Source organism: Heptranchias perlo, chromosome 7 (genome assembly GCF_035084215.1).
Source record: "Heptranchias perlo isolate sHepPer1 chromosome 7, sHepPer1.hap1, whole genome shotgun sequence".
NCBI lineage: Eukaryota > Metazoa > Chordata > Chondrichthyes > Hexanchiformes > Hexanchidae > Heptranchias > Heptranchias perlo.
The window spans coordinates 72,279,361-72,302,637 of record NC_090331.1 but is presented as its reverse complement, the minus strand read 5'-3'; the positions used below and the strand labels follow the sequence as shown (position 1 = coordinate 72,302,637).

Sequence of the window (23,277 nt, the reverse complement as noted above, 5' to 3'; positions counted from 1 at the left end):
GATGCAGAAAATTACATTGGAAATGTAATTAGAGATGCAGAATTGTGCCCACCGGTGCCAATCAGTACCGATCTGGGTGGGGTTTGCGTGGCCAATAGGAGATCAGCTCATTTGTACGGGACTTGGAGGAGTCATTTCCCAATCCTGCATCTCTTCCGGTGAGGTCTATTTACACCTTTCATGAGGGTGATATAGCAGATCTCACTGGGCCTACTTACAAGGCTGATTAGGAATGCCCAACTAAAAGAAAGAACTTGTATTTATATAGCCCCTTTCACAACCTCAGGATGTGCCAATGTGCTTTACAGCCAATTAAGCACTTTAGAAGTGCAGTCACTGTTGTAATGGAGGAAACACGGCAGACAATTTGCGCACAGCAAGCTCTCACTAACTGAAATGCGATCAATAACCAGATCATCTGTTTTTAGTGATGTTGGTCGAGGGATAAATATTGGAATGGACATCGGGGAGAACTGCCCAGATCTTGAGACGAGAGTCTCTGTCAGTAGATTACAGTGTTCCCTCAGTACTGCACTAAAGTATCAGCCTAGGTTTTGTGCTCAAATCTCTGGAGTGCGACTTAAACCTACAACCTTCTAACTCAGAGACGAGAGTGCGACAACTGAGCCATGGCTAACACTAAGATCCCGACCTGGCCTATCCAGCAACCGACATTTTTCTCAACCTTTCTGCTGGATTCCCGGGATTTCAACCTGAAGGAATTTGGCCTTGTAAACTCAATCAATAACATTGACAATTTAATGTTGTGACTTCAAAGAAGAGAGATTGAAAATGTGTGTCACTATGAATGAGGACTGCTTGGCCCATAATCACAGGTGGTCAATTCTTTAGCATTTCAATTTGCCAAAGAAATCTGAAATAAAGGTCAGGCACATTTCAAGCAGAAAGCATTTAATGATTTAGTTCAATTTCCCTGACATCCACAGCTCTAAGAGAATGTGATTCATTGAAAGAAACACATTGTAAAACATATCACATGGCAAAAATAACTCAATCAGTGCTGTTGGAACGCAACCTCAGAAAAAATATCAATTCCTGCTGGTAATATCAGCACCAATCAATGATAAAAAATGTTACGTGAATATTTATAATTAATGCAGTGATTTATCAGAAATTTTCTCATCAAATATAATAACTTTCTAATCTCCTCAGGTAAAAATACAGGTCAATATTAAATAGCTCCCAACTGGTTTAAAGAGGGTAGTATTTTGTGTGATTGAGGTGAATTGTGCAAGTTTTAGGTGATGGAACTTGTTTCGATCTCTATAAACATCAAGCTTTCATGGGCCAATACAACAAAGTTCAAATGCAGGATGAAGCTCTCAATCTTCTGCCCTAACAACGTGCCCTAACCCTACCCTCACAGCGGCACAGACAACTGCAACCAATCTGAGATTTTTATTCCAACAGCCATCCTTTGGCTTCTGAATCAGTTCAAATGATCCCAGGTTGCCTCAGTGGGTTGAGTTAGAGTCAAGCTCATGTCCGAGAAGTCAAGTGACTATGCTGTAAACTACTTCAAAGTTACATTCCTTCTGACGGACTCTCAGTGCCGTTAAAGTGATGATATTCAGGTGATTAGCTCCACTCCTGTACAAGTCTGTAGCAAATCAACCTCCTCATCCTCAGATCAAAAGATTTATTTTGCTTGGTTTCAGACATATAAAAAACTATGGTTCTACTGCCTGTTGAGCCTTTCATCGGAGATGTCTGTGAGATGAATTGAAGAGTGAGTAAAGTGTCCATTTATCTATGGTACAAGCAAACAAGATACATTTACCTTCTATATCACAGAGAACACCTTTCACAGCAAGAATGTGTGTACAAATTTGCTTATAACTCCAATCTGAAAGTTTTGCATGGTAATTATATCTGTTACACATATACTGATTGAAGGACTTTTGCACTGTTGCTTTGGTCAAAACAACAAGCAGCTACTGGTTTTCTGATTCTCTCCTCATAAGTGTACGTGTATCACCAATTATAAAACAGAAGTAAATTCAAAAATACCAGTATTAGCATTGTTAAAATACATTGATCAAAGCAAGGATTACAGGTTGCTACTGAAAAGGAAGTGACTGAAATGTTAAAGGCACTGAAAGAGGGTAAGACACCAAAGCCAGCACACTAGGGTACCTAAGCAAGAAGCCAAGAAAATTGGTTATGTTTTGGTGGAGGTCTTTAAGGTCAGGAGTTGTGCCCAAGGATTGGAGAGAAAGGGACACAACCAGTGTAATTAAAAAAAGGGCAAAAGGACGGTCCTGGAAATTATAGGCTGATGAGCCTGACGTCTGTTGTTGGGAAAATGTTCAGATATTATCTTAACGAAGGGCATCATTTAACGCCAAAGGCATATGAAGCCACCAAGATAAATTAGCACAACTTTATGGAGGGAACCCTGTTGGAATTCTTTGAGGTGGTATTGGAGGTTATGGATGAAAGAAACTCCATGAATATTGTTTGTACAGACTACAGTGAGGCTTTTGATTCAGTGCCACATTGTAGTTTGATCCAAAAGACAGCAAAGCATAGATTAGATGAGCAGTTATTGAATTGGTTTGGCAACTGACTGCATCAATTGAGACAGCGAGTTATTGTGCATGGAGCTGGTTCCGAATGATGGGAAATGATTGAGGGTGCCCCAGGGATCTGTGCTGGGACCTTTGCTATTCACATTATATATCAATGATTTGGAAGTGGGGATAGAGTCAAAACTGCCCAAATTTTCTAATGACACCATGGTGGGGATTGCAAACAATCAAAAGCAGGTTGATCAGGTGCAGAGCATTCTGGACAGACGATAAATTGGTTGTAAAATTGTGACAAGTGTCGGGAATTTCGGGTCTTTCCCAGAGATTCATGGATCTGGACGATAGCACAGACAAAGAAAGCCACCTGATGTGTTAGTTTTGTGGCTCACAGTGATTTTTTATTTAGTAATTTAAAAAGAGCACATGGCCAGCATGAAGCCACTCAATTAATAGAAGGATTACTCTTCCCGATAATGCAAGTGGGGATTTGCGATGTTCCTTACTTAATGATTTGAAAGAGCACATGAGGAGGCTCAAAACAAAGCGAGCAAAGAAATGATACAACCTTACCCATGAAAGCAGTCGTCTAGGTCAAAGCAGTCGTTCAGGTCCGAAAGTAGGGAATTGATTTCTTTGGTAACAGGTGATATGTCGAAGTTTGTCTCATCAAGTTTTGTCTTTTCATCAACGTTTAGAGACATTGGGGTAAAATTCGATATGGGCCGTTTTCGGGCGGGGGTGGCATGATGTGATTGTACCCCGCGCCCGATGGACCCTACGCAGGCAGCACGTGAACTTCGTGCTGCCAGCTACCCACCATGATATCTCTGTGCAGCTGAGAGGCTACACGGAGAATGAGGAAGTTGGAAATGGGGCGTGCACAGCGCACGTCATCAGCAGCCCGCACCTCTTAAAAGTGCCGGTGCACACTGCAAATGGCAGGTACACTGCTTACTTGCAGGAGGGAAAGATGGCCATGAGGATAGCTGGACCACCACGAAAGAGGGCTCCACGCTATTCCGATGATGCTCTGGAGGCCCTGGTGGAAGGGGTGTACGGAAGGGTGGCAGGAGTCCCTCCGGACTGCAGCTCCGCAGGCATTGGCAGGCTGTGGCGCAGGATTTCAACGCCAGGAGCACTGCACCCGCCATGTCATGCAGTGCTGAAAGAAGTTCAATGATTTGACACGAGTGGTCAAGGTGAGTGAATGCAAGTGTCAAGTAGCACATCCTACCAAATGCATTACTGCCACACACATCACACTCCCCGTCACCCACCCACCAACAAACACTGCCCATCTACAAGCAATGCTGCACTCAGTACGCTGCATCTCACCCGAACATAGTTCTACACTTGCAGGCCACACAACCACCACTCACAGGTCACAGAAACTGACAGCTATTCGACCATGACAGACATATCACCCACATTCCTTGCAGGATACTCACTGACAAACTGTCCTCTGTTTTGCAGGAGAAGGTGGCACATAACGGCCGGCAGCAGGAGGGACTTGAGGGTGGATGGGCACGTTTACACGTCCTCACCGCCCGAGAGGAGACAGTGTTTCGGATCAGTGGGCGGCCCGTTATCCCTTGTTGTCAAATGTAATGTAAATGTATGATCGAAGTGAATGTCCAAATCCTTAAAGGGACTGGTTAACCCTTTATATTGAATCATCCAGTCGTTCAAAATAATAAAATGAGGTTTGACCCAATGTCCAAAATCCTTACAGTCCCTCCTCAAGTGGATCTGACTAATCTTTTGACCAATCCACTTTCACACACTTTGAGCATTGTCCGTGATTGGTAAGTTTCCTTTATCATTGGGTCATGTTCCTGTGTAGGACGGGTTTGCCGTGACATATGCAGAAAGAATATTGCTTTGCCATGGTTGTGAATTAAACATCCCATTACACATAAGCAGATTATCATCATAAACATTAGTAAACGTTGCTTATTAAAGCCATACTAAACATTCTAACCCATGTGTGTTGTCCAACATTATGTACTGTCTCACACCACTCATGATCTACTAGCTTTTGTATTTTTTTAATCTATAAATGCATTAGCTCGTTTCATCTTCACCAAGTTTGTCAGAAAATTACAGTGTGCAATATTCTCAAGAAATCTTGGACTTAAAAGATTCTCCAGCTCTCCTTTTACCATTATCCATTTTGTGGATAATTCTTGTTAAATATAATTTCTCCGTTGCCTCCGGTTGTCCCAATTTCATTATTGAAACATAGAGTAAACATTCCCAACCTGGTCTAAGTTATATTGTTTGTTTATTTTACTTAACCTCTTCTTGGACCTTTTATTTCCCAACATATCCCGTTATATTGTGTTTGAGTCCATTATGTCATTTACTCTTCCCATTATTTGCTCCGTGCCTTTTGTTATTTTGGCTCTCGATACTGTATCCTATTGGGTTTCATATATCAGGGGCTCAATTTTAAAAAGGTGGCGTGATGGCAGTGGGGTTTCGCGCCCGTCAGTCAGCCTGATTGACAGACTGGCTGCCAACAGGAGCTGCTACGCCGAGGTGAGTGGTGGAGAGAAATAGAGAGAGAGAGAGAGACACACATCATCCAGTGCTGGAACAGAGAGTGGAGAGCGCTGTAGATTGTGGGGGGGGGAGAGGGGAAGATCGGGGGGGGTGGTGGAGAGAGGGAGATCCGGGGGGAGAGTGAGGGGGAGATCGGGGGGGGAGACGCCGGGGGCTGAGTGGAGCATCGGAGTGGGAGACATTGGGGGCTGAGAGGGACGACAGAGAGGGGGGACATCAGGGGGAGAGGGGGACATCAGAGAGGGGGACATCCGACATCAGAGCAGGGGGGTGCAGGAGACATCGGTGGCAAAGTTGGTTTATTTTTTATTTAAATTATTACGATTATTTTTGCCTGACCAAGCCCTTCACATCAGGTTTCACCAGGCGTGAATTGGAAGCTGTGGGAAAGCTGCCCAGGTAAGTTTTCAATCGTTTTAACTCTGTACTATGTCAGAAATAAAATACTTTAAGTACCTCAATGAGATACGTTTGGTTCTTTAACTATCGTCCCGCTGGTTTTAATTGCCGGCAGGACTTCTGCATTCGTGTAGCGCACGCGCACACAGGCACGTCATTGGGAAACCCGGAAGTCGGCGGCTTCTTCACCCACTTGTGATTTTCCTGATTGTCGCAGTCCCCCTGCCCCCAACGCACCCGCAATTTTATTTGAAAATCAGGGCCCAGATCTCGATCCCCTTTATTCATGCTCTTTAAAAGTTCCTTCATTTGTTCCCGCATGCTCTCTATGTCTATCTGGTTCCAGGCTGCTGTTTCCAGCCATGACTCTGATTCCTAATCATTCTCATCTCCCCGCCTCCATTGGTGAGTGAGGTGGTTGTAACATTGTCGCAGTCAACATTAATTCCCATATTTGTAAAAGCTAGTGCCACAGCTAAACAACCCTCATGCCTTTTATTAAATTCTAGTCTTTAAGGTTTCCTTAATTAGGTCTCTTTCAATGTTACCATCCAGGATCGCTCCCTTTTTCCAAGCCAGGGAGAGGATTGGTGTACCACTCTCTCCTGTGCATTTACAATCTAGTCCAACTTCTTCCTCTTATACCCATCCCAACTTCCCATTCCCATTCGAGGGCAGCAATTGGTCCCATGTTTTGGGGGATTGCTCAATCAAATTCTTTAACATTGCTTTTAATGTTCGGTTCGTTCTCTCCACTAAGCCTGACGGGGAAGGATTATGTGAAATATGGAATCGTGTTTTGATTCCCAACACATTGGTCCGAGTCGATGGACTTTGGGAATCCCCATCTGGTGAATACGTGATTCACCAGTATTTTAGCAGTGGCCTGTGCTGTTGCAATGGGGGTTTGAAATGCTACTACTCACTTTGAGACTGTGTCTACTAGTACCACCACATACCGATAACCTCGAGAGAAAGGGAGAAAGGGCCCAATGTAGCCTGTCTGTAGATTGGTCCAAGGGCCAGCTGTCGGCCGGGTGTGGTGTAACAGTGTCTTCTTGGCATTCGCATCCGGGTTGTGCTGTACACAAATTAAACAGTTTTGACAATAATGCTCCACCTGGCTTTTCATTCCATGCTGGAGCCTCTCTAATGTTCCCCGGGGTGTCCTGAAGTGGGTGCGTCCTGGGCTTGGTAAGGAAAAGCATTTCACTCATTCTGTGGTACCACCCACTTTTGGTCATACAGCAGGATCCCATCTTTCACCTTTAATTCGGGTTGATTATCATATTCTCCCCTTGGACTTTCTTTCTTTTCTACCATCACCAAGACTGCCTTTATTTCAGGTTCTTCTTTTTATAATTGTTTCAAATTGATTGGGTTGGGCAATTTCTCAGGCTGATTATTTTCCATTGGGGGAAACATTTCCACTCGCTCTCAATCCATTCCCCCATCCCCCCTTTCTTAGCCAATTCATTTGCTTTCTGATTTCCTTCAGGTGCCTTTATTGGACCTTCGTGGTGGTTGTGGTTGGCCACCTTACACTGTTACTTTTCTCCGTGAATACATCAGATTTCCTTCTATCACCGGGGGAACTAACTGAAATTAAGAAACTTAAAAAATTTTATACACTTGACTAAAGCACTGCGACAATCGCACTAAATTTCTAAGCAACCCAACAAAATATGGCGAGAGAAAACATGGGAGAGACAGGCAAGCTTTTCTGTCTGATCTTCCAAGGTCTCGCTCTCTCCTTTTTGCGAGCAGCCTGTCTGAAATTAACCCTGTCTATCTCACACACTGATGTACACAGAACAGCTGGATTTGGAATTTCCAACTCCAAGCCCTTCTCTTTGTGTTTTTGAGATGTAATCTCATTAAGAAGAATGTTTGGTAAATGGTTGAAGTGATTTAAAACAAGTAAAGCAATAAACACTCTAGCTTGTAACAGAAGAAGAGAGACAGAATCCAAGTGAATGTCCAAATCCTGAAAGAGACTGGTTAACTCTTTATGTTGAATCGTCAATTAGTTCAAAAGAGTAAATGGGGTTTGACCAAATGTCCAAAATCCTTACACAAGTGCAAAGTGATAAGAAAAGGGAAGAATAATAAACACTGGAATTATAAACTAAATGGTGTTAGTGCACAGAATACAGCATAGGAAAGGATATTAGTGTATTGGTGAATGGCAATGGTATGTAATGTAAATCGGTGTTGAGTTATATAGCACGTACAATAGGACATAAATCACACTCATCGGAACTTTCAACATCAGTGGGGGCTTTCGACAGGCAATAACGGATCAGCTGTCCATTGTACGGCTCGCCCGATTTATCTTGACTTTGACTACAATGGAAAGGAAAATCTGGGTGTGGAGGAGGGGAGTGTATAATGGGCAATCGATCCGATCTCGCCTGTTTACACCACGACTGGAGTTGAAAGTTTAGCACACAATGTCTCCAGCCTTCTCAGCCCCCTTCCTCCGGTCTCTGGTCTTCTTTTCATCCTCTTATCGAGAAATGACACCATGACATCAGCTGCCTTTGTTTCTGTATTCTGGATGTATATTCGCAATGATATCCTTTCTGCACTCCAACACACTTCCAGCTTTAATGCTGTGTTTGAGATATATAATTGTAAGGTGGAAGTGAAATAGACTCTAAATCTGGTCTGTTATTTGTATAACAATTTAAATGAGGTGAAAGCAAACTGAAAACAATCAATGACGCATCACCCATAACTCAGGTATTTTTCGACAATGAATGCAACATGTGTTTTGTTGCTTTTTACTGATTTTCAATCCTGAATCATTCGTGTAACAAAAGTACAGCCGAGGGAGGCCTTTCTGCCCAGCACATAAATACCAAGCTGTGAGAAACAGTGGAACATTCAGTCAGTTACTAATCTAACTGTGAGCTCAAAATGGGAAAGGCAAGGAGAACTCAGATTTTATACATTGTATAAGAATTCTTCATTAATTATCTCCTAGTTTGTGAAATTAATAATTACAAGCTTATGTCTTTCCACAGATCATCTTTTACGAGGACAGGAACTTCCAGGGTCGGCACTACGAGTGCAGTACTGACTGTGCTGACCTGTCCTCTTACTTCAGCCGCTGTAACTCCATCCGTGTTGAGAGTGACTGGTGGGTGGTGTATGAGAGACCCAAGTACATGGGATATTTTCTTAGAAATAGGAGCAGGAGTAGGCCAATCGGCCCCTCGAGCTTGCTCCGCCATTCAATAAGATCATGGCTGATCTGATCCTAACATCAAATCTAAATTCGTGTCCAATTTCCTGCCCGCTCCCCATAACCCCTAAATCCCTTTCCTTCTAGGAAACTGTCTATTTCTGTTTTAAATTTATTTAATGATGTAGCTTCCACAGCTTCCTGGGGCAGCAAATTCCACAGACCTACCACCCTCTGAGTGAAGAAGTTTCTCCTCATCTCAGTTTTGAAAGAGCAGCCCCTTATTCTAAGATTATGCCCCCTCGTTCTAGTTTCACCCATCCTTGGGAACATCCTTACCGCATCCACCCGATCAAGCCCCTTCACAATCTTATATGTTTCAATAAGATCGCCTCTCATTCTTCTGAACTCCAATGAGTAGAGTCCCAATCTACTCAACCTCTCCTCATATGTCCACCCCTTCATCCCCGGGATTAACCGAGTGAACCTTCTTTGTACTGCCTCGAGAGCAAGTATGTCTTTTCTTAAGTATGGAGATTACTACCTTTGAGGTCCTATTTTTTAATTTACCTCCTAACTCCCTATATTCTGCTTTTAGGACCTCATCCCCTTTTTTACCTATATCGTTGGTGCCTATGTGCACCACGACAGCTGGCTGTTCGCCCTCCCCCTCCAAAATGTTCTGTAGCCACTCCGAGACGTCCTTGACCCTTGCACCAGGGAGGCAACACACCATCCTGGAGTCTCGGTTGCGGCCGCAGAAACGCCTGTCTATTCCCCTTACAATCGAGTCCCCTATCACTATAGCTCTTCCACTCTTTTTCCTCCCAGCCTGTGCAGCAGAGCCACCCATGGTGCCAGGAAGTTTGCTGCTGCTGCCTTCCCCTGATAAGTCATCCCCCCCAACAGTATCCAAAGTGGTATATCTGTTTGAGAGGGGGATGGCCACAGGGGACCCCTGCACTACCTGCCTGCACCTCTAACTCTTACTCTGCCTGGTGGTCACCCATTCACTTCCTGCCTGTACACCCTTTACCTGCGGTGTGACCAACTCACTAAACGTGCTATCCACATGGTTCTCAGCATCGCGAATGCACCAGTATGTCTCCATCCGCAGCTCCAGTGCCGCAATGCGGTCTGTCAGTAGCTGCAGCTGGATACACTTCCCGCACACATGGTCGTCAGGGACAAAGTGTCCCTGATTTCCCACATAGAGCAGGAGGAGCATGCCACGGGGCCGAGCTGTCCTGCCATGACTTACCCTTTAATTGATTTAAATTAAATTAAAATTAAATGGATCCCACCAATCACATTGGAATTAAGTGACATACTCAAGGGCCCCTGCTTAACAGTCGTCCCCGCTACACAAAGAGACCGTAGTAACCACAAAATATAAGTTGAGAAAAATTGAGAAAGAAAATACTCACCAACCAATCACTTACCTGCTTTTTGATGATATCACACGACAAATACTTTTTGCTTCCCTCTCCCGGAACCTGGATTTGTAAACAACCTCGGGGTTCACCTTTAGTACGGTCCCTCGCCCCCTCGTGGCTCACCTTTAGTACGGTCCCTCGCCCCCTCGGGGCTCACCTTTAGTACGGTCCCTCGCCCCCTCGGGGCTCACCTTTAGTACGGTCCCTCGCCCCCTCGGGGCTCACCTTTAGTACGGTCCCTCGCCCCCTCGGGGCTCACCTTTAGTACGGTCCCTCGCCCCCTCGGGGCTCACCTTTAGTACGGTCCCTCGCCCCCTCGGGGCTCACCTTTAGTACGGTCCCTCGGGGCTCACCTTTAGTACGGTCCCTCGGGGCTCACCTTTAGTACGGCCCCTCGCCCCCTCGGGGCTCACCTTTAGTACGGTCCCTCGCCCCCTCGGGGCTCACCTTTAGTACGGTCCCTCGCCCCCTCGGGGCTCACCTTTAGTACGGTCCCTCGCCCCCTCGGGGCTCACCTTTAGTACGGTCCGTCGCCCCCTCGGGGTTCAACTTTAGTATAGACACTCGCCCCCTCGGGGCTCACCTTTAGTACGGTCCCTCGCCCTCTCGGGGCTCAACTTTAGTGCGGTCCCTCGCCCCCTCGGGGCTCACCTTTAGTACGGTCCCTCGCCCCCTCGGGGCTCACCTTTAGTACGGTCCCTCGCCCCCTCGGGGCTCACCTTTAGTACGGTCCCTCGCCCCCTCGGGGCTCACCTTTAGTACGGTCCCTCGCCCCCTCGGGGCTCACCTTTAGTACGGTCCCTCGCCCTCTCGGGGCTCAACTTTAGTACGGCCCCTCGCCCCCTCGGGGCTCACCTTTAGTACCCCCACTCCCCGCCTCGGGGCTCACCTTTAGTACCCCCTCTCCCCCCCTCGGGGCTCACCTTTAGTACCCCCGCTCCCCGCCTCGGGGCTCACCTTTAGTACCCCCGCTCCCCGCCTCGGGGCTCACCTTTAGTACCCCCGCTCCCCGCCTCGGGGCTCACCTTCAGTACCCCCGCTCCCCCCCTCGGGGCTCACCTTCAGTACGGCCCCTCGCCCCCTCGGGGCTCACCTTCAGTACGGCCCCTCGCCCCCTCGGGGCTCACCTTTAGTACCCCGCTCCCCGTCTCGGGGCTCACCTTTAGTACCCCGCTCGCCCCCTCGGGGCTCACCTTTCGTACCCCCCCTCGCCCCCTCGGGGCTCACCTTTCGTACCCCCGCCTCCCGCCTCGGGGCTCACCTTTAGTACCCCCCCTCGCCCCCTCGGGGCTCACCTTTCGTACCCCCCCTCGCCCCCTCGGGGCTCACCTTTCGTACCCCCGCTCCCCCCTCGGGGCTCACCTTTAGTACCCCCGCTCCCCCCCTCGGGGCTCACCTTTCGTACCCCCCCTCGGGGCTCACCTTTCGTACCCCCGCTCCCCCCCTCGGGGATCACCTTTCGTACCCCCCCTCGGGGCTCACCTTTCGTACCCCCCCTCGGGGCTCACCTTTCGTACCCCCGCTCCCCCCTCGGGGCTCACCTTTCGTACCCCCGCTCCCCCCCTCGGGGATCACCTTTCGTACCCCCCCTCGGGGCTCACCTTTCGTACCCCCGCTCCCCCCTCGGGGCTCACCTTTAGTACCCCCGCTCCCCCCCTCGGGGCTCACCTTTCGTACCCCCCCTCGCCCCCCCTCGCCTCACCTTTAGTACCGCCGCTCCCCGCCTCGGGGATCACCTTTAGTACCCCCGCTCCCCGCCTCGGGGCTCACCTTTAGTACCCCCGCTCCCCCCCTCGGGGCTCACCTTTAGTACCCCCGCTCGCCCCCTCGCGGCTCACCTTTAGTACCGCCGCTCCCCGCCTCGGGGCTCACCTTTCGTACCCCCCCGAGCCTCACCTTTAGTACCGCCGCTCCCCGCCTCGGGGATCACCTTTAGTACCCCTGCTCCCCGCCTCGGGGCTCACCTTTAGTACCCCCGCTCCCCCCCTCGGGGCTCACCTTTAGTACCCCCGCTCGCCCCCTCGGGGCTCACCTTTAGTACCGCCTCTCCCCGCCTCGGGGCTCACCTTTAGTACCCCCGCTCGCCCCCTCGGGGATCACCTTTAGTACCCCCGCTCCCCGCCTCGGGGCTCACCTTTAGTACCCCCGCTCGCCCCCTCGGGGATCACCTTTAGTACCGCTGCTCGCCCCCTTGGGGCTCACCTTTAGTACCCCCGCTCCCCACCTCGGGGCTCACCTTTAGTTCCCCCGCTCCCCACCTCGGGGCTCACCTTTAGTACCCCCGCTCCCCGCCTCGGGGATCACCTTTAGTACCCCCGCTCCCCGCCTTGGGGATCACCTTTAGTACCCCCGCTCCCCGCCTCGGGGATCACCTTTAGTACCGCCGCTCCCCCCCTCGGGGCTCACCTTTAGTACCCCCGCTCGCCCCCTCAGGGCTCACCTTTAGTACCACCGCTCCCCCCCTCGGGGCTCACCTTTAGTACCCCCGCTCCCCGCCTCGGGGATCACCTTTAGTACCCCCGCTCCCCACCTCGGGGCTCACCTTTAGTACCCCCGCTCCCCGCCTCGGGGATCACCTTTGGTACCCCCGCTCCCCCCCTCGCGGCTCACCTTTAGTACCCCCGCTCGCCCCCTCGGGGCTCACCTTTAGTACCCCCGCTCCCCGCCTCGGGGATCACCTTTCGTTCCGCCGCTCGAGTAGTTGTCTCTTGTTGCAGGTCTGCTGCTGCTTTTATTCCCCAATCTCAGTCTTCTACGCTCAGGTCCACTGCCGCTCTGGGGAAAAAGTTAGGAAAAGCAAGGCAAAGCAGCACCTCCTTCCCCCAACTCCCACACTTACCAGACTCTCAGCATTTACATTGTGTTGTCCGCACACCGTGCTGTCGCACTGACAGGCCCCTGTATTTCTACAGTTTGTGACTCAGATGAGTCAGGCCTGCCCCACCTTCAGGTACCAGTTTAATCTAGCTAACCAATTAACTTACTCTGCTGATGCCTGACAGAAACTTAAAAATTTAAATTTTAAAATTGAACTTAAACAGTTGATAGCAATTGAACTTAAACAGTTGAAAGCAATATGCACTTGATTTTAAAGAGATTAACCCTTAAACTCCCACACGAACCAAACTCTCAGCAGTTCACACCGTGTTGTCCGACTGAGATTGGGAAAGGCAAGGAGAACTCAGATTTTATACATTGTATTAGAATTCTTCATTAATTATCTCCTAGTTTGTGAAATTATTAATTCCAAGCTTATGTCTTTCCACAGATCATCTTTTATGAAGACAGGAACTTCCAGGGTCGGCACTACGAGTGCAGTACTGACTGTGATGACCTGTCCTCTTACTTCAGCCGCTGTAACTCCATCCGTGTTGAGAGTGACTGGTGGGTGGTGTATGAGAGACCCAATTACATGGGATACCAGTATGTTCTGAGCAGGGGAGAATATCCTGACTACCAGCGCTGGATGGGATTCAATGACAACATCAGATCATGTCGCACCTCCCCATATGTAAGTTACTTCTGTTAGTTTGTTTGTTCTACCCAGAGTGACATCTAGAAATGACAACTGTGCTGGGCATTTTAGTTTGTCTGTGTCGGCTGTGAAGACACATTATCTGTTTACATGGGGCTGATTTGAACTTTCGGCAGTGGGGGATAACGACTGGAAGCGGATTGGCTGCCCGTCATATATCCTGCCTGATTTTCCAATCCACTGCCACCTGTTTTCTGCTACTATCAAAAGTTAGTACCAGCCCTTGTAATTTTGTACCTGCGGTGAAGTTATACGGCTTGATTATTAAGTCTATACTTGTGCGAACTGGAAAGGAAGGTTATTCTAGAATCATAGAATCATCGAATCTTGGAATGTTATGGCACAGAAGGAGACCATTCGACCCATTGTGTCCGTGCCGGCCGATAAAGAGCTATCCAGTCTAATCCCACTTTCCAGCACTTGGTCTGTAGCCCTGTAGGTTACAGCACTTCAAGTGCACATCCAAATACTTTTTAAATGAGTTGAGGATTTCTGCCTCTACCATCCTTTCAGACAGTGAGTTCCAGACCCCCACCACCCTCTGGGTGAAAAAATTTCTCCTCAGCTCCCATCTAATCCTTCTACTAATTACTTTAAATATATATCCCCTGGTCACTGACACCTCTGATAAGAGAAATAGGTCCTCCCTATTCACTCTATCTACTCCTGTCATAATTTTATATACCTCAAATAAATCTTCCCTTAGCCTCCTTTGTTCCAAAGAAAACAACCCCAGCCTATCCAATCTTTCCTCATAACTAAAATTCTCCAGCCCTGGCAACAGCCACGTAAATCTCCTCTGTAGCCTCTCTAGTGCAATCACATCTTTCCTGTAATGTGGTGACCAGAACTGTACGCAGTACTCAAGCTGTGGCCTAACCAATGTTTTATACAGTTCTAGCATAACCTCCCTGCTCTTATATTCTGTGCCTCGGCTAATAAAGGAAAATATCCCGTATCCTTTTTAACCACTTTATCTCCCTGTCCTGCCAGCTTCAGGGATTTGGGGACATGCACTCCAAATTCCCTCTGTTCCTCTACACCTCTCAGTATCCTCCCATTTATTGTGTACTCCCTTGCCTTGTTTGCCCTCCCCAAATGCATTACCTCACACTTTTCTAGACTGAATTCCATTTGCCACTTTTCTGCCCACCTGACCAGTCCATTGATATCTTCCTGCAGTCTACAGCTTTCCTCCTCACTATCAACCACACAGCAATTTTTGTATCATCTACAAACTTCTTGATCAAACACCCCACATTCAAGTCTAAATCATTAATATATACCACAAAAAGCAAGGGACCTAGTGCTGAGCCTTGCAGAACCCCACTGAAAACAGCCTTCCAGTCGCAAAAACGCCCTTCGACCATTACCCTTTGTTTCCTGACACTGAGCCAATTTTGGATCCATCTAGCCACTTTCCCTTGAATCCCATGGGCTTTTACTTTTTTGACCAGTCTGTCATGTGGGACCTGTCAAAAGCCTTGCTAAAATCCATGTAAACTAAATCAAACACATTACCCGCATAGACCCTCCTTGTTAACTGCTCAAAAAATTCAATCAAGTTAATCAGACACAACCTCCCCTGAACAAATCCATGCTGACTGTCCTTGATTAACCCGTGCCTTACTAAATGACGATTTATGCTGTCCCTCAGAATCGATTCCAATGATTTGCCCACCACCGAGGTTAGACTGACTGGCCTATAATTACTCGGTCTATCTCTTTCTTCCTTTTTCAACAACGGTACAATGTTAGCAGTCCTCCAATCCTTCGACACCATGCCCGTAGCCAGGGAGGATTGGAAAATGATGGTCAGAACCTCTGCTATTTCCTCCCTTGCTTCTCTTAGCTACCTGGGATACATTTCATCCAGGTCTGGCAATTTAACTACTTTCAAAGATGCTAAATGCCTTAATACTTCCTCTCTCACTGTATTTATCCTGTCCAATATTTCACATTCCTCCTCCTTAACTACAATCTCTGAATCGTCCTCCTCTTTTGTGAAGACTGATGCAAAGTATTCATTAAGAACCATACCCACATCTTCCGCCTCCACACATGGTTACCCTTTTGGTCTCTAATGGGCCCTATTCTTTCCTTAGTATTCTCTTGCTCTTTATGTATTTATAAAACATTTTTGGGTTTTCCTTAATTTTACTTGCCTGTATTTTTTCATGCCTTCTCTTTGCTTTCCTAATTTCCTTTTGAATTTCACCCCTGCACTTTCTATACTCCTCCAGACTTTCTGCAGTATTGAGCTCTTGGTGCCTGACATAAGCTTCCCTTTTCTGCCTTATCTTACCCTGTATGGTCCTTGTCATCCAGGGGGCTCTAGATTTGGCAGTCCCACCCTTTTTCTTTGTGGGAACATGATTACTCTGAACCCCTTGAATCTCCCCCCTGAATGCCTCCCACTGCTCTGACACTGATTTACCTTCAAGTAGCTGTTTCCAGTCCACTTTTGCTAAATCACTTCACAGCTTAGTAAAATTGGCCTTCCCCCAATTTAGAACTTTTACACTTGTTCCATCTGTTTCCTTTTCCATAACTATGCTAAATCTAACTGAATTATGATCACTACCACCAAAATGCTCTCCTACTGATGCTCCTTCCACCTGCCCAGCTTCATTCCCTGAAACTAAATCCAGAACTGCCCCCTCTTGTTGGGCTTGCTACGTACTGGCTAAAAAAGTTCTCCTGAATGTAATTTAAGAATTCTGCGCTCTCTATACCTTTTACACTGATTGTATCCCAGTTAATAATAGGCTAGTTGAAATCCCCTACTATTACTGCCCTATTGTTTTTGCACTTCTCAGAAATTTGCCTACATATTTGCTCTTCTATCTCCCTCTGGCTGTTTGGGGGTCTATAATACACTCCCAGCAGTATGACTGCCCCTTTTTTGTTCTTTAGCTCAAATCATATGGCCTCATTTGATGATCCTTCTAACATATCACCCCTCCTCACAGCCGTAATTGTTTCTTTAACCAATATTGCCACCCCCATCTCCTTTTATATCTCCCTCTCTATCTCATCTGAAAACCCTGTAACCAGGAACGTTGAGCTGCCATTTCTGCCCCTGTTTAAGGCATGTTTCTGTAATAGCTAAGATATCGTACTTCCATGCGTCTATCTGTGCCCTTAGCTTATCTGCTTTATTCACTATCCTATTCACGTGCCCACTGTTGCCATCCAGTGCTGATCTTGGTTGAGTTTGAGTGGCCGATAGGAGATCACCTCATTTGTACGGGTCCAGGACGTGCCGTTTCCCCAACCTGCACCTCTTACGGTGAGATCTATTTCCACCTTTCTTGAAGGTGATATACCAGATCTCACTGGGCCTAACAGCCTCCAGTGTTACACCAGTTCTTTTATAGTCTGGAGAAGAGGGAACTCCCAACATGCAGAGTCCCCGTCCATTCCACACAAGTGGCCATGGATGGAGGGAAGAAAGTCACTCGACCACTTACAAGGCTGAACAGGAATTCTCAACTAAAAGAAAGAACTTGTATTTATATAGCGCCTTTTACAACCTCAGGATGTGCCAATGCACTTTACAGCCAATTAAGCACTTTTGAAGTATCGTCACTGTTGTGTCATGTGACGTATAGCCTGTTGCAAAGCTCATAAATATTTGGAAATATAATTGGATACATGTGTTTGTTATTAATCAAATATTCAGAACTGAAAGCTAAATTGATGCATTGACTGTGTAGAAAGTAATAAATTTATCTCCAGCTAGACTAAGACATGACTGAGTACAACTTGCTGACAGGCATATTTGTACTTGCTCCATTAGTTTTACTGTAATTGTTTAATAGATTAAAAGAAAGAGAAACCTGCTCCCACACACAGAGAAAAATCTCCTCACAATACGATCAATAAGTAAATTTAGATTTTTACAGCTATTGAGAAACCTCCTGTCTGGGTGCAACCACTAATATCAGGCCACGTGTACTCTTACAGAGAGTTCACTGCTTCACTGTATAAAATTACATAGGAGCTGCTTGCTGTTAACGAGGCTCAAACATAATCAACTTGTTCAATCGATGTTAATAAATTATCTCAGCTTTGCCCTCATTGTTGATGACATCATCTGGGCCCCGTCATATTCCCTCCTTACCAGGTATCTCTTTTTCTACACACACCAAATGTATATTTGCAGTTTCATCAGGAATATGATCGTATTTATATTACAGTACAGAGGAAGGTCGTACAGAATGAAGATTTACGAGAGGCCTGACTTTGGAGGACAGATGATGGAATTCATGGATGACAGTCCATCTGTCTACGATCGTTTCCGCTACCGTGACATTCACTCCTGCCATGTGATGGACGGTTACTGGAACTTCTATGAACATCCCAACTACAGAGGCCATCAGTACTTCCTGAGACCCGGTGAATACAGGAGATTCAGTGACTGGGGTAGCTCTTGCGGAACTGTCAGATCTTTCAGGCGTATGAGGTTCTTCTAGTCTGACATTGTAAAACATGACTTTATGTTGTTGAATCATTAGCCAACATAATAAAATATCCACTTTACACTGTCATCTTGTTTTATTCGCTTATGTTTTAATTCTCACTGAAATTGTCCAAAACGATGATCAGGTGGTCACATGCAGAATATTTTACTGCAGCTATATGAATATCATTAAAGTGAGTAATTAGCCATGCAGAAAATGCATGGGCCGTGATCCTGCCAGTAACGCCAGGATTGTGCCCACCGGTGCCATCCAGTGCCGACCTTAGTAGAGTTTGCATGACCATTTGGAGATCACCTCATTTGTACAGGTCCAGGAGGTGTCATTTCCCCAACCTGCACCTCTTCCGGTGAGGTCTATTTCCACCATTCATGAGGGTGATATACCAGATCTCACTGGGCCTAATGGCCTCCAGTGTTACACCAGTTCCTTTATGATATGGAGAAGAGGGAACTCCCAATATACAGAGTCACCCCCCGCAACCCCGCCCTCTCCACGCAAGTGGCCACGGAAGGGGGAAAGGAAGACACTCGACCACTTACAAGGCTGAGTAGGAATTCCCAACTAAAAGAAAGAACTTGTATTTATATAGCACCTTTCACAACCTCAGAATGTGCCAATGCGCTTTACAGCCAATTAAGCACTTTAGAAGTGCAGTCACTGCTGTAATGGAAGAAATGCAGCCGACAATTTGCGCACAACAAGCTCTCACTAACAGAAATGCGATCAATAACAAGATCATCTGTTTTTCGTGATTTTGGTCGAGGGATAAATATTGGACAGGACACCGGGGAGAACTCCCCAGCTCTTCTTCAAAATAGTGTCTCCGACAGTAGATTGCAGTGTTCCCTCAGTACTGCATTGAAGTATCAGCCTAGATTTTGTGCTCAAGCTCTGGACTGGGACTTAAACCCACAACCTTCTAACTCAGAGACGAGAGTGCGACAACTGAGCCATGGCTAACACTAAGATCCCAACTTGGCCTATCCAGCAACCGAAATTTATCTCAACCTTTCTGCTGGATTTCCGGGAGTTCAATCTGAAGGAATTCGGCCCTGTAAACTCAATCAATAACATTGACAATTTAATGTAGTGACTTCAAGGAAGAGAGATTGAAAATGTGCGTCACTATGAATGAGGACTGCTTGGCCCATAGAGGAATCACAGGTGGTCAATTCTTGAACAACCCAACTACAGAGGCCGACAGTACTTCATGAGACCCGGTGAATACAGGAGATTCAGTGACTGGGGCGCCACCAGCTCAACTATCGGATCTTTCAGGCGCATGAGGGATTCTAAATTGTTGTATCAACCTTCTGTTTGTCTTGTTGAAACATTTCTGAATAAAGGTAAAATGCCCTTCACCGGTATTTCTTATTAATTATCTCATTTATAACTGGATTTCCATGAAAAATGTATAAAACAATGATTTTACTTGGCCGTTTGATGTCTTCCAATTTAAATTAGTTTTATTTTCTCTTTTTTTTGAAGTGCTCATTTCTATGCCGAATACTCAATTATGCCTTTCTTTCTCCTTTCTCCCACCCTTCCTCCTGCTCTCCTTAAATAGTTGTTTCCATGCTGGCATGTGGTTCCATAGGCTGAGGGTACAGTGCATTGCTGTGACGAAGTGTTCACCTTTCATATATGTGTTGCCAGTGAGTGTCAGCAAGGTTTTCTATCGTGGGGGACATCACAGCGGAGCTTGATCCTTTCCCTAACCAATGTCCACTCAAAATTACTTCGAGCAGGTGTTCCTGGACAGCAATCAGGAGCAGCCTATATTTTTCCATCCCCAACCCAGAGCGCTGAAGCCAATTGGAGAATTCTATCACCACCCTGGCTGAGATCAACTAACTCAACGCAGACCAGTGTAAAGTCTTGGACCTTCCTATTCTGTACTTGGTTCAGCTACTCACTGCCTGAACCTGCTGAGCCATTGGCAGAACCTATTAAAGCATAAATTACCATAGGTAGCTGACATAATGACTATCTTTACACAGAATAACTGATTGTGTGGAAACAAAATCCTTTCCAAGTTTTTGTGACAAATAGTCTGATTCCCTGTTTCACCATCATTCATTTCCGAACTGGAGCCAATATTTATTGAGACCATTTCATCTCACAAGATAACAACAATAACAATAACTTGCCTTTAATGTAGGAAAATGTCCCAAGGAGCTTAAGATATTGAGGATTGGGTACACATTACGAGACATATCAAAGTTTGTGCAGTCAAGTTCACAAAATAATTCTAACTAATGTAAATTAAGCACTGGCACATCTGGAGGGTTGATGGTTCTGCAACTACAGAAGATTGGGATTGTTCCATTTATGGTATGAACTAAACAGCAGAGTGGAAAATTATCATCTCATTTGAAGATGATTGGAATGTTTTTTCAAACCGTGCAAGTCTTTGTTGACTAGATGATGTACCCTTCACTTCATAATAAAACTTTACCTTTTACCCAAATCCCCATCAATACATTGCTTTAGCTGTGAATAAATCTGCCCAAGTAGTCTGTACAGGTTGGTTAAATGGTGTGTTATTTTTCTGCCTTTTGATGCGATGGTGTAATGTGGTGGCATCCCACGTATTCTCCAGTAAGCAATGATTTGGGGTCAATGGTTAAAGCTGAACTACAGTCGTCAGCAGAAAAGAAAGGCACACATTTCAGTTCAGTTCGGAGATTCAGCTTACTTCTGATAATTATGGGCTGTCTGGGAGCATGAGAAGAGTGTTGACAAAAAGTCCAAACTGTAATACACAGGTTTCTTCATTTTTCAATCGAAGAACTCACTGCTGCCACAAATTTGCCTGCTGGGGATACTCGGGGAAGATGACAGCCGCGATATTTACGGGGAGGCAGGGAGGGAGTGGGGCAGCGTGTTTGCAGGGGGGAGACCCGGAAATCCCAGGAGCATGGAAGTCCTGCCGAATTTAGTGGCAGGACCTCATCTTAATTTTTTAATTCTGTTTCCCGCAGCTGGCCAGGCAGGAAGGCCAGTGGTAGAAGGCCACAGCCGGGGACTGTTGGGGATGGACAAGATCGCGGGGCAGAAGTTGGTAGTGGGTGGCGGTGTCGGAGAGGCAATCGAGAGGGAGGGAAAGATTGCTGGGCAGAAGGGAGCGGTGGCGGCAGATCTCTGGGCAGAATGCTCAAGATGGCGGGTTTGGATGGGGAGGGGGCGACGATGGCGGCAGCGAGGAGAGGCCGCGATTGGCTGAAGGTTTGCTCGAGGGGCCAGGAGGAGCAGTTTTACCCTCTGCAACCAGTTGTTCCCATCTCCATTTAGCTGCTGGGTTTCCAAACCCCTGGGAAACTCGGCCAGCAACCATTAAATTGAAATCAGCCTCCCTACTACCTGATTTAAATATTATAATGAAGTGTCCAGCCGCTCATAAAAATGGCGGCAGGTGCATATGCGGTGGATTGAGGTCGCGTTTCACGATTTTTAATTTTTAATCCCACCCTTACCCTCTCCCACCCGTCATGTTGAGAGGGGGGTGCGAGGGTTAATATCGGCCTCAATTTCTCTGTGAAATTTGGCAGTAAATTCTGTCTCCACCAGCTTAATTTACATACAGGATTGCATATGGATTGATTTGAGACTCAGCCTCTGCTATGCACTCTTTGTTCCACTTAAATATCTCTCAGTTAACTAAAAAGGAATCCTTTAAACTGCAATAATTTCAGCTGTATATCAGGGCTGATAACAGATATAAAATGTTCGCTAAATTGTTCGCTAAAATATTGAATAAAGCCCTTTCTATATTTTCTGTTTGTAATAATTGCTATTTTGAAAAAGTGCTTGAAAGCACAGTCAGTAGATAATACAATCAATGTACATAGTTCAGTATATTGAATAATGGTTACATTGCCATCATATATGATTACCAGAACCATTCTTACAAACGTCCACTGTGATAAGTTTCCTCTGGTCTTGCACAATGATCCATCTGATGTCATCCTGCTCCTGCCAATCGGAAACTTTTGGATATCCATTATACTAAGACAGAGGTCTCATTTTCTACACAACCTTTTAGATGCTACTCAGGTGCTGTCCAGATTGGAGAGAATCTGGACCTCCTCCCTGGCAATGCTATTTAGTTTGTCTCTAATTTGGCCATGTACAGCATGATGTTCAACCATCCCAGAATGGCCATACATTGGCTAAGGAGCCAGTTTGGTACTGTCATCTTTCATACAACTAGGCTAGTTGATCATACTTTACTTCTGTTATTGTCTGCTCTTGCTTTGCCAAAGTCACCTAAAACACTGAAAGATCATAAGGACAGTCATGGCAACTATTCCCATGACAACATGGCAGTCTTTAGTCCAGAATTCCTGTAGTTTCATGCAACTCAAAAATATATTTAAAAGATCTGTTCCTTTACCCAAATTTCTAGGACTCCTTATCTGTATTTCTAATCTTTGTTGAATTTCTCCTTCTTATCTGCACTTCTACTCTTATATAATCTGACAATTGCCATGCAAGTCAGGCATAATAACTTCAGGAGTGTCAAGTACCCTGCTCATTTACTGCCTTGAGATGGAGTCTGATTTTATTTCCAAGTACTTTTCCCATTTACCTTTAAATAAATAAATCTTGTGTCTTTGGTGTACAATAGGATTAATTTCCCTGTTGTTCTGGGAATATTCCCAATTCCAGATCCATTGGTTAATCCAACCCTCTAGTGATCCCTGATCTGTTTGGTCAAATACCTGATCGAAAGGAACTGTAGACTGTTAGGACGTGACGTTGATTTATCATCTCGTTGAAGGAGCCCAAACGATTGTTCCAGTATCACCATCTAAATTAGTTATGATATTAGCTTTCCATTCTCTCCACTTCAGTTTTCCTTTGATTGAGTTCCTTCTAATACAAGTCATACACTAATCCAATCAAATCCAGAATCAGTGACATTTTGCACCTATGTCAAGTGCTATTCTGTTCCAGTTTCTAGATTCTTAACTCAAGGAGATATATAACATTAAAAGTAGTTTGTAGATTCAGATGCATATTTTCTCCATTATGTCTATAACATAAAAGAGAGTCAATTCTGTCAGACAGAGACTCATTAAAATTATTTTAATGGCAGCAAAGTATTGGA

The 23,277-nt window shown here is 46.0% G+C and overlaps 1 protein-coding gene across 1 annotated transcript; it reads left to right on the top strand.

Annotated features, from left to right (window-relative positions):
* The first annotated feature begins 629 nt into the window (after nt 1–629).
* LOC137324022 (gamma-crystallin B-like) lies at nt 630–18,155 on the top strand. The gene is made up of 6 exons (XM_067988191.1): nt 630–731; nt 3,388–3,605; nt 5,012–5,093; nt 8,546–8,633; nt 13,394–13,653; nt 17,880–18,155. The coding sequence occupies exons 1-6, from the start codon at nt 630–632 to the stop codon at nt 18,153–18,155; spliced, it is 1,026 nt and encodes a 341-aa protein (XP_067844292.1).
* Nucleotides 18,156–23,277: the final 5,122 nt, after the last annotated feature.